The 12,215-nt window shown below is 40.3% G+C and overlaps 1 protein-coding gene across 35 annotated transcripts in view; it reads right to left on the reverse strand.

Annotated features, from left to right (window-relative positions):
• The window catches only part of FGGY (FGGY carbohydrate kinase domain containing), a 486,570-nt gene that overhangs the window by 317,176 nt on the left and 157,179 nt on the right, over positions 1 to 12,215 (reverse strand). For all 35 annotated transcript variants that reach the window (XR_002938170.3, XM_024346119.3, XM_024346101.3 and 32 more), the window contains one exon: positions 8,145 to 8,260. Coding sequence is in view for 34 of the 35 variants with exons in the window: in XM_024346119.3 (XP_024201887.1) it covers positions 8,145 to 8,260 (116 nt within the window). In the remaining variant the exon portion in view is untranslated. The remainder of the gene's footprint in view (positions 1 to 8,144; positions 8,261 to 12,215) is intronic.

Raw genomic sequence — 12,215 nt, forward strand, 5'->3', positions numbered from 1 at the left:
TTATGTTAATTAATTTGCATATGTGGAACCGCCTTACATCCCAGGGATGAAACCAACTTGATCATGGTGGACAAACTTTTTGATGTGCTGCTGGATTCGGTTTGCCGGTACTTTATTGAGGATTTCTGCATCGATGTTCATCAGGGATATTGATCTAAAATTCTCTTTTTTGTTGTGCTTCTGCCAGGCATTGGTATCAGGATGATGCTGGCCTCATAAAATGAATTAGGGAGGATACCCTCTTTTTCTATTTATTGGAATAGTTTCAGAAGGAATGGTAGCAGCTCCTCTTTGTAGAAGTCAGCTGTGAATCTGTCTGGTCCTGGACTTTTTTTGGTTGGTAGGCTATTAAATATTGTTTCAATTTCAGAGCCTGTTATTGGTGTATTCAGGAATTCAACTTCTTCCTGGTTTAGTCTTGGGAAGGTGTATGTGTCCAGGAATTTATCCATTTCTTCCAGATTTTCTAGTTTATTTGCATAGAGGTGTTTATAGTGTTCTCTGATGGTAGTTTGTATTTCTGTGGGATCGGTGGTGATATCTCCTATATTATTTTTTATTGCATCTATTTGATTCTTCTCTGTCTTCTTCTTTATTAGTCTTGCTAGCAGTCTATCAATTTTGTTGATCTTTTCAAAAAACCAGCTCCTAGATTCATTGATTTTTTGAAGGGTTTTTGTGTGTGTGTGTCTCTATCTCCTTCCGTTCTGCTCTGATTTTAGTTATTTCTTGCCTTCTGCTATCTTTTGAATGTGTTTGCCCTTGCTTCTCTAGTTCTTTTAATTGTGGTGTTAGGGTGTCAATTTTGGATCTTTCCTGCTTTGTCTTGTGGGCATTTAGTGCTATAAGTTTCCCTCTACACACTGCTTTAAACGTGTCCCAGAGATTCTGGTACGTTGTGTCTTTGTTCTCATTGGTTTCAAAGAACATCGTTATTTCCGCATTCATTTCATTATTTACCCAGTAGTCATTCAGGAGCAGGTTGTTCAGTTTCCACGTAGTTGTGCAGTTTTGAGTGGGTTTCTTAATCCTGAGTTCCAATTTGATTGCACTGTGGTCTGAAAGACAGTTTGTTGTGATTTCTGTTCTTTCATATTTGCGGAGGATTGCTTTACTTCCAACTATGTGGTCAATTTTGGAATAAGTGCAATGTGGTGCTCAGAAGAACGTATATTCTGTTGATTAGGGGTGGAGAGTTCTGTAGATGTCTATCAGGTCTGCTTGGTGCAGAGCTGAATTCAAGTCCTGGGTATCCTTGTTAAGCTTCTGTCTTGTTGATCTGTGTAATATTGACAGTGGGGTGTTAAAGTCTCACATTATTATTGTGTGGGAGTCTAAATCTCTTTGTAGGTCTCTAAGGACTTGCTTTATGAATCTGGGTGCTCCTGTATTGGGCACATATGTATTTAGGATAGTTAGCTCTTCTTGTCGAATTGATCCCTTTACCATTATGTAATGGCCTTCTTTGTCTCTTTTGATCTTTGTTGGTTTAAAGTCTGTTTTATCAGAGACAAGGATTGCAATCCCTGCCTTTTTTTTTTTTTTCCATTTGCTTGGCAGATCTGCCTCCATCCCTTTATTTTGAGCCTATGTGTGTCTCTGCACATGAGATGGGTTTCCTGAATACAGCACACTGATGGGTCTTGACTCGTTATCATATTTGCCAGTCTGTGTCTTTTAATTGGGGCATTTAGCCCATTTAAATTTAAGGTTAATATTGTTATGTGTGAATTTGATCCTGTCCTTATGATGTTAGCTGGTTATTTTGCCCATTAGTTGATGCAGTTGCTTCCTAGCATCGATGGTCTTTACAATTTGGCATGTTTTTGCAGTGGCTGGTACTGGTTGTTCCTTTCCGTGTGTAGTGCTTCCTTCAGGAGCTCTTGTAAGGCAGGCCTGGTGGTGACAAAATCTCTCAGCATTTGCTTGTCTGTAAAGAATTTTATTTCTCCTTCACTTATGAAGCTTAGTTTGGCTGGATATGAAATTCTGCGTTGAAAATTCTTTTCTTTAAGCATGTTGATTTCCAATTTCATCCATGTCCCTACAAAGGACATGAACTCATCATTTTTTATGGCTGCATAGTATTCCATGGTGTATAGGCTGCATAGTATTCCATGGTGTATATGTGCCACATTTTCTTAATCCAGTCTGTCATTGATGGACATTTGGGTTGGTTCCAAGTCTTTGCTATTGTGAATAGAGCCGCAATAAACATACGTGTGCATGTGTCTTTATAGCAGCATGATTTATAGTCCTTTGGGTATATACCCAGTAATGGGATGGCTGGGTCAAATGGTATTCGTAGTTCTAGATCCCTGAGGAATCACCACACTGACTTCCACAATGGTTGAACTAGTTTACGGTCCCACCAACAGTGTAAAAGTGTTCCTATTTCTCCATATCCTCTCCAGCACCTGTTGTTTCCTGACTTTTTAATGATCGCCATTCTAACTGGTGTGAGATGGTATCTCATTGTGGTTTTGATTTGCATTTCTCTGATGGCCAGTGATGATGAGCATTTTTTCATGTGTCTTTTGGCTGCATAAATGTCTTCTTTTGAGAAGTGTCTGTTCATATCCTTTGCCCCCTTTTTGATGGGGTTGTTTGTTTTTTCCTTGTAAATTTGTTTGAGTTCACTGTAGATTCTGGATATTAGCCGTTTGTCAGATAAGTAGGTTGCGAAAATTTTCTGCCATTTTGTGGGTTGCCTGTTCACTCTGATGGTAGTTTCTTTTGCTGTGCAGAAGCTTTTTAGTTTAATTAGATCCCATTTGTCAATTTTGGCTTTTGTTGCCATTGCTTTTGGTGTTTTAGACATGAAGTCCTTGCCCATGCCTATGTCCTGAATGGTAATGCCTAGGTTTTCTTCTAGGGTTTTTATGGTTTTAGGTCTAACGGTTAAGTCTTTAATCCACCTTGAATTAACTTTTGTATAAGGTGTAAGGAAGGGATCCAGTTTCAGCTTTCTACATATGGCTAGCCAGTTTTCCCAGCACCATTTATTAAATAGGGAATCCTTTCCCCATTGCTTGTTTTTCTCAGGTTTGTCAAAGATTAGATAGTTGTAGATATGCGGCGTTATTTCTGAGGGCTCTGTTCTGTTCCATTGATCTATATCTCTGTAAACTATCGCAAGGACAAAAAACCACACACTGCATGTTCTCACTCATAGATGGGAATTGAACAATGAGAACACATGGACACAGGAAGGGGAACATCACACTCTGGGGACTGTTGTGGGGTGGGGGGAGGAGGGAGGGATAGCATTAGGAGATATACCTAATGCTAAATGAGGAGTTAATGGGTGCAGCACACCAGCATGGCACATGTATACATATGTAACTAACCTGCACATTGTGCACATGTACCCTAAAACTTAAAGTATAATAATAATAAAAAAAGAAAAAAATAAAATAAAATAAAAAACAAAACAAAACAAAACAAAAAGAACGTTGAATATTGGCCTCCACTCGCTTCTGGCTGGTAGAGTTTCTGCTGAGAGATCCGCGGTGAGTCTGATGGGCTTTCCTTTGTGGGTAATGTGACCTTTCTCTGTGGCTCCCCTTAACATTTTTTCCTTCATTTCAACCTTGGTGAATCTGACAATTATGTGTCTTGGGGTTGCTCTTCTTGAGGAGTATCTTTGTGGTGTTATCTGTATTTCCTGAATTTGAATGTTGGCCTTCCTAGGTTAGGGAAGTTCTCCTGGATAATATCCTGAAATGTGTTTCCAGCTTGTTTCCATTCTTCCCGTCACTTTCAGGTACACCAATCAAATGTAGATATGGTCTTCTCACATAATCCCACATTTCCTGGAGGCTTCATTCGTTTCTTTTTACTCTTTTTTCTCTAAACTTCTCTTCTTGCTTTATTTCATTCATTTGATCTTCAATCACTGATACCCTTTCTTCCACTTGATTGAATTGGCTATTGAAGCTTGCGCATGTGTCACGTAGTTCTTGTGCCATGGTTTTCAGCTCCATCAGGTCATTTAAGGTCTTCTCTACACTGTTTATTCTAGTTAGCTATTCATCTAATCTTTTTTCAAGGTTTTTAGCTTCCTTGCGATGGGGTTGAATATCCTCCTTTAGCTCGGAGAAGTTTGTTATTACCGACCTTCTGAAGCCTACTTCTGTCAACTCGTGAAAGTCATTCTCCGTCCAGCTTTGTTCCGTAGCTGGCAGGGAATTGTGATCCTTTGGAGGAGAAGAGGTGCTCTGGTTTTTAGAATTTTCAGCTTTTCTGCTCTGGTTTCTCTCCATCTTTATAGTTTTATCTACCTTTGGTCTTTGATGGTGGTTTTGGTGTGGATGTCCTTTTTGTTGGTGTTGATGCTATTCCTTTCTGTTTGTTAGAGTTCCTTCTAACAGCCAGGTTCCTCAGCTGCAGGAATTTTCATAAAGTGGAATTTGCTGGAGGTCCACTCCAGACAGTTTGCCTGGGTATTACCAGCGGAGGCTGCAGAACAACAAATACTGCAGAACAGCAAATATTGCTGCCTGATCCTTCCTCTGGGAGCTTCATCCCAGAGGGGCACCCAGCTGTATGAGATGTCAGTCGGCCCCTACTGGGAGGTGTCTCCTATTTAGGCTACACGGGGGTCAGGGACCCACTTGAGGAGGCAGTCTGTCCAGTTCTCAGAGCTCAAACACTGTGCTGGGAGAACCACTGCTCTCTTCAGAGCTGTCAGACAGGAACGTTTAAGACTGCAGAGGTTTCTGCTGCCTTTTGTTCAGCTACGCCATGCCCCCAGTGGTGGGGTCTACAGAGGCAGGCAGGCCTAGATGAGCTGTGGTGGGCTGCACCCAGTTTGAGCTTCCGAGCTGCTCTGTTTACCTACTCAAGCCTCAGCAATGGTGGAAGTCTCTCCCCTGGCCTCACTGCCACCTCGCAGTTCGATCTCGGACTGCTGTGCTAGCAGTGAGAGCAAGGCTCCGTGGGCATGGGACCCGCCGAGCCAGGCGCAGGATATAATCTCCTGGTGTGCCGTTTGCTAAGACTGTTGGAAAAGCCCAGTATTTGGGCGGCAGTGTCCCAATTTTCCAGATACAGTCTGTCATGGCTTCCCTTGTCTAGGAAAGGGAAATCTCCCCCACCCCTTGTGCTTCCCGGGTCGAGCAAACCCATTTAAAAAGCAGCCTCCCTCCACTCAAGAAACTGTCTCCTGCCCTTTATCTTCATTTCTGCCTCTCACTTAACACTTACTAACTTCCTGGACTTGGAATTTACATTTTTCTTTGCCTGGCTTCCCTGGTCCCAAATAAAGGAATGATCTATAAGCTAATACACTGAATCCCTTTATATGACAAACCCTGTTAGTAATGCAGATAATCACTCTATAATTCAGCCATGTTGCACACACGACTTTTCATAAAGTGGGCTACCCCAATAGTAGAACAAAGAGATTTTCCCAGGAATTAAAAAGGCAACCACAGCATGCTGAAATGGCACCTGGATAATCAATTAGAACAGGTGGGATGTTGCTTATCTTCCTAAGGTCCTTTCTCCCTGCTGATCTCTTCCTTCCTGTTTGCTTTTGATAGATGTTTAGGATTAGATAGGTAACTGGGGAATTATTCATGTGGAATTAAAGGTCAAAATTTATTGACACAGATCAGTTTGTTGGATCATTTCATTGAACACAGATCATTTTGTCAGTAGGGCTATATAATCTCCTACCCAAAATCTGTTTCGTTTTTCTCCATCAATTCTGAACATTAAGTCAACTTGTACAGTTTCAACTGTAAAGAAATTTCTATTCAATTGTAAAGAAATTTCTACTATATTCTTTTGATGCACAAAACTATTTTTCCTTACTTTGTGTAATGTTCCCAAACCAAGCCATCCAAATACCTCCTTGAAAGAAGGCATTAGGTAGTAACATTTTAGCTTTAGAAACTTGCATGTTATTACTTAAAACGCTGTAAATTTTTTCTCCTGTCCTTGAAATGCACCATATAAATATTGCATTTGATCCTTAACTTACACTTCATAAATAATTCATTTTAAAAATATTCCTCCATAAGACCATCAGTTGCTGAGGTGTTCAGTTTTCACGGAAAGCATTTATTTACTGCATGGGCCCAGGAAGCCTGGTAAAGGCTTGGCTAAAAGCTCCACATGGAGCAAATTATGGTAATTGTATTAATGCTCAAATCCAGGACGCTCAATGCTCAAATCTGCTAAAAGGTTTCGCACTATATTGCCCACATCTTGACAGGCAATGAGGCCACTGGAAATGTTTAACACTTCATAGGGAGGCTTCTGAGATTCATCTTTCATAGTTCCAAGAATTGCTAAAGAATGTCTACAGGTAGCTTCCAGAGGAGTTTCTGAAAGTCACAACTGAGAATAAACAGCCTCTTAAATATCTTCTACTTTGGGCTCAGACTGAAACTACAAGCTCAAGTGTCCAGAAGCGAAAATCAAAGGAAACATCACACAATTAATTTTGATAAATGGGTAAGTTCTAATTCACGTACAGCAATATTCTGCTTAATGATATGTCTCCTTAGGAAATCCATTAAAAATCCATTAACTTAACAGGGAAAAAATCTAATAAAGTTACTCTGGAAATTTTCTGCTAGATTAACATTATGGACTTCTAATGAATATTTCTTGTAGATACTGCTACGTTAGCAGAGCTAATATACTAATTAAACATGTGTCATGTGTGAGGCAGGAAAGAGGAGCAGAAAAATATAAAAATAATCAGAAAATCAGAGTTGAAGTTATACCCAATTGCCAAAGATAATGTTAAAATCAGTAAATATCATTACAGATTTTTAAAGGAAAGAGTGCCAACCTCCTAGTACCAAGCATCTCAATATTTTAATCAAAAAGTCACTGAGATATGAAAATATGCCATGCCTTGTGCTAGGACAGGAAATACAAAGGTAAATAAGTGAAAATCCTTATGTCAAACAGCTCACAGTCTAGTGAGGAATCAAGACACATATACAGGTAATCAATATATACACTAATAAAGCTATGTTTAACAACATACCATGGGAATATTCAGCAAAAAACAACTAATTTTTTGGAGGGCATATACATTTTACAAATCACTTAAACCATTAGGTAACTGAAGCTGAAATTAGTGTTCCAGTAAAATATTAGTTCCTTCTAGGTCCTCCCATTGGGAGAATTTCGATCCTGACTTACCATTTATTGATTCCATGCCAGGTTAGGCAAGGTTACTAATCTCTCTGATTCTCATCTGTAAACATGCAACAGTGCTTTTTTCAGTAGTTGTGAGAAATATATAAAACAAGGTACATACAAGCACAGAGAAATGTGCTTGGGACATAGAAGATGTACTTTACCACCCACATAAAAGGCCTTAGTCTGAGACCCTAAGGCCTTAGTTAGGAGCCACTGACTCGTTCTAGTTTCTGCTTTTTTCTAGATTTTCTAATATTGATCTTTTAGCTTTATTTTTTACCTGTTCACAGCCTTGCCTTGTCCTGTGAACCTAATTTGTAAAATTATTTTCGTAGTACTGACTGGAAGCAGTCCATACACAGCCCCTTGAGTATGCCATTCCCAAGCTGCTCCTTGCAAATATCTTCCTCAGTCTAGCCCATTTTTTTTTCCCCCTCAAAACAGAGTTCTGCTCTGTCTGTTGCCCAAGCTGCATGCAGTGGCACGATCTCAGCTCACTGCAAACTCCTCTGCCTCCCAGGCTCAAGCAATCCCCCCACCTCAGCCTCCGGAGTAGCTGACACTACAGACATATGCACCAGGCCAGGCTAACATTTGTATTTTTCTTGTAGAAATGGGGTTTTACCATGTTTCCCAGACTGGTCCCGAACTCCTGGGCTCAAGCAATCTGCCTGCCTCAGCTCCCAAAGTGCTGGGATTACAGGTGTGAGCCACCACGCCCAGCGCAATTTCTGATTCTATATTTCAATGCAGATTTTCATAGCATGTATCTCTACTCAGTTCATATAAATCTTAAGGCAAGAGCCTACTAGTCATGGCCTACCCATCATAATTAACTCATTTGTCTTGGAAAAAGTGAACTTAATTCCTGTATTTTCATGCATACAAAAACAAGAAACATACAAACCACAATAACAACAAACCCATCAAGATCCTCCAATGCACATAATCACTCTACAGATGTTTTATTCTTTTACCTATTTTGCTGTAATTATCTGCAACAAAGTCTTCCAAACCAATCATTTTCCAGAAACTGTCGTCCCAGCCTTTCTCTGCTGAATATGTCCACTTACACACCAGGGAGCAGAGAGACCTAAGAAAATAGAAGAGATATAGATAGAACTGATCATATGAGTGAGGCTTCCTTTATATTTTGCAAAATACCCGTCCAGGTATCTGCAGAGGTATTAAAGAAGTGGAATAAGCCAGTGTAGATAATGACACATCCTTGCTTAGGTAAAAAGTCTCCATGGATACCTGTTAATTACGGATAGTACCTTCCTTCACTTTCAAAAGTCTCAGCCCTGGCTGGGCACAGTGGCACACACCTGTAATCCCAGCACTTTGGGAGGCCGAGGCAGGCAGATCACTTAAGGTCAGGAGTTGGAGACCAGCCTGGCCAACATGGTCAAACCCCGTCTCTACTAAAAATACAAAATTAGCCAGGCGTGGTGGTGGATGCCTCTAGTCCCAGCTACTCGGGAGGCTGAGGCAGAAGAATTGCTTGAACCCAGGAGGCAGAGGTTGCAGTGAGCCAAGATCGTGCCACTGCACTCCAGCCTGGGCAACAGGGTGAGACTCTGTCTCAAAAAAAAAAAAAAAAAAAAAAAAAGTTTCAGTCCTTTATTTGGATCCTGATTAAACAATCTGTATATGAATATTTGTATTTACATCTATGTTTACATGACATTTGTGAGATAATTAGAAATTATAACCTTGCTATTTGATAAAAAAAATTATGAAATTGTAGATATGATATTGGTAGTTGTGGTTATGTTAACAAAAGGCTCCCTATCATTTAGAGATACATACTGAAAATGTTTGTATAAGATACATGGTATCTGGAATGCGCTTTAAGTAACATGAGAAGGAGAAGTAAATGGCATGTGGCTAAGGGCAAGATTGGTCATGGGTGGTTGTTGGGACAGAGTGATGGGTTCATGGGTGTTAATTATACTACTCTCGCTACATGTTCAAAAGTTTCTATGATAAAAAAAAGTTTTTAAAGTGTCTGGTGGAGATAATAAATAGTATGGTCATCCCAGTCTAAGGCAATATTTAATAGGAGGAAGACTTGAACACTAGATGCTTTCCAGCTACATTTCTCATCAATTTACCCTTAATATTCTGTAGTCTAACAATAAAAAGTTACTTGCAGTTCTCTGAAGAAAGTCATGTTCTGACGTACTTCAGTGCCTTTGCCCTACCCCCATCTGTTGGGAAAACTCATCCCAGCTTCTTCACCATGATAATTCAAAGTCTTACTTTAGCCTAGGCTGAGATTCCAGTTCTGGGTTAGGCACTCCTCTTCTGATTTCCCAGAGCATGGAGTATGTCTTCTACCATAGCCCTTATCATGCCGGGTAAGTAACTGCTTCTTCATATTGCTCCCCTACAGTCTTATTGCCTTATAATCTGTTCTCCATATTGTGCCCAGGGCAAACTTTATAAAATAAAATATTTTATGTCAATCTCAGATTAAGATCCTTCAATTGCTACGCTCTAACTTCAGGACAAAGTCCAATGCACAGCAGGGCTTAAAGAACCCTTTGTGATATGACTGTGTCCATCTCCACAGTCACTCCGTTCTGGCCATCCTCACCCTTGCCTTCTCATTCTGCAATACTGAATTATTTGGAGTTTGCTATAGTGAGCCTTGATTTCCCACTTCCCTGTGTACTGAACCCTCTTGCTTCATTCTTCCTAGAACAGTCATCCCCATTATGCATCTAACTCTTAGTTAGCCTTCATGACTCAGCTCAGATTGTCCTTTTTCAGGAAGCCCCAATGAAGGGCAGACTGAGTGAAAAGCTTCTTCTCCAAGTTCCAATCTGGACATACCTTTATCTTAATTTACCATAGTAACTGTCTTTGCCCATTCATTTCACCATCTCTCCCACTAAACCAGCAACTCCGTCAGCACAGAATCAGCCTTACTCTTCTCTGTATCACAAATACCTCATTCACATTCAGGATTATGACAAGCCACAATGAACACCGACTGAATGGAAACATTAAAGAATGAATCGTTTGTCCATTACATGGTAGGTAAATGGTAAACCTGGGAGCTCATGCAATTTTAAAGATAACCCAAAACCTATCTCACAAGGACAATAGTCTAGATGTATCTCATTCAGTCATTCACATAGATTCATGCATTCACTCACTCACTTAATAAATGTTTAATATTCAGTTACTATGATCCTGGCACTATACTAGGATCCAGGAAACCAGTGGTATGCAAAATATCTAGTCTTTTGCAGTCACAGAAGCTGAAAGTTTAATTGGGGAGACAGAAATTGATCAAATAATCACAACTAAAATCATATACTAACAAACAGCCATAAATACTCTGAAGGAAGTAGAGGGAGAAATGAAAGCCTTTAGCGGAAGAACCTGACATAATCTGGTGGGAGACAGGGAGGAAATATCAAGGAGGGGTTCATAGAGGAGGTAGCACTGAGTGAGGCTTAAATGTCTTTTGAAAGCCAACAAATGTCACTTATCATTAATGATTTTTTTACATGTGGCACAGATCGCAGAACACATTGAGCTATGCTAAGTGGCATAAATATACTGAAGGAATGTGAGCACTTCTAGAAACATGCTAAATTATTCACGGTTTTTAAAGCAACATACATCTTTAATAAGTGGAGAAGGCAGCCCACCTATGTAACATGTTCTGAAGAGTATACAATACGCTAACTCCTCCTGGCATATGACATCTGAAATTCCAACTTTTGGGGAGGTACGATAGCTCCCTGGCAAGAGTAATATTAGGGAGCAAAAGGCAGTATAGAAGGATTGTTTCCAATGATCCAATCACACAGGGTAACTCCTAAATCCCCAGATGTCCCCATTCTTGTCTGTAGAGTGCTGGGCCTCTACTTTGACTTTTCCTTCCATCTTAATGGATTATTATCCTTTCACCTATCTTTGTCTGCTTGGTAAACTCCAGGTTGTCCTTATGGTCCAGTTCCAACGTCAGCTCCTCTGTGAAAGTTTCTCTACTACCTCCAAGCTAAACTCGTGGCTCTCTCTCTTGAGGTACCATTGTAAGTTTAAAATATTGCACTGTATTTCTCAACAGCTGATAAAGGTTGAATTCATGGCCCTAAGTCTTCATGTCTCCACATACCCACACTCTTTGCCATGTAACTTTGTAGTACTGCACCCTCCTCCTCCTGTCCCCCACATTGTAGGCAGGGCTTCCTTTCCTACCTCTGATTCTGATTCCTTACCTCTGACTTCTGATTCTGTCACATGACTGAATTTAGCCAAAATAAGGAAGCAGAAGTAACTGCATGCCAGTTCCGAGTCTGAGCCTCAAGAGATTCTATGTGTTTCTGCTTGTTCTCTTGCACCTCTGGCACTGCCATGAGATCATTCTAGGCTAGTCCACTGGTCCCATGAGGAGGATAAGAGAAACATGGAGCAGGGCAATAGCCAGCTGAGCTCAATCTGGATCAGATACCCCCAGGTTGTCTTGGATCAACGTGGATCAGTCAGCCAAGACTCCAGTGAGTGAGTCCAACTGAGACCAGAAGGATCACCTAGCACAGCACAGCCTAAATGAGCTGTCCATGAGTCAAATAAATGATTACTGTATTAAACTAACAAGCATTGGTTGTGGTTCATAATACAGCAATAGTTTAAAAACTCAACACTTCACAGCATAACTAAGTTTTTCCAAGCAGATTTTTTCCCCAATAAAGGGAAAGTTAGGGATGTCTTGGTCTTTACAAGAAGTTAAAATAAGAGAGTATGCCTGGAGTGAAGATGACTACAGAAGTTTTATGGCTACAGATGCCTCTGGCAACTCCCTCCTTCATTGGGATTATTCAAACAATATTAGGGTCCAATTCATTGAGTTTCTTTAAATCAAACTGATGGGTAATATGGACGTGCTATTAAGCAGCAGAACTGGTAAAGTTTAGTGAGTACAATTGAAGCCACAGGTACTCCAAAACTCTCCAGGAGAGAAAGAAAACATAGGACTTTGTTCATATTATTAGTGGGTAAAGGCAAGGTACTAGCAGCAGAACAAA

The sequence above is a fragment of the Pan troglodytes genome, chromosome 1 (assembly GCF_028858775.2).
Source record: "Pan troglodytes isolate AG18354 chromosome 1, NHGRI_mPanTro3-v2.0_pri, whole genome shotgun sequence".
In the NCBI taxonomy this organism is placed as follows: Eukaryota; Metazoa; Chordata; class Mammalia; order Primates; family Hominidae; genus Pan; species Pan troglodytes.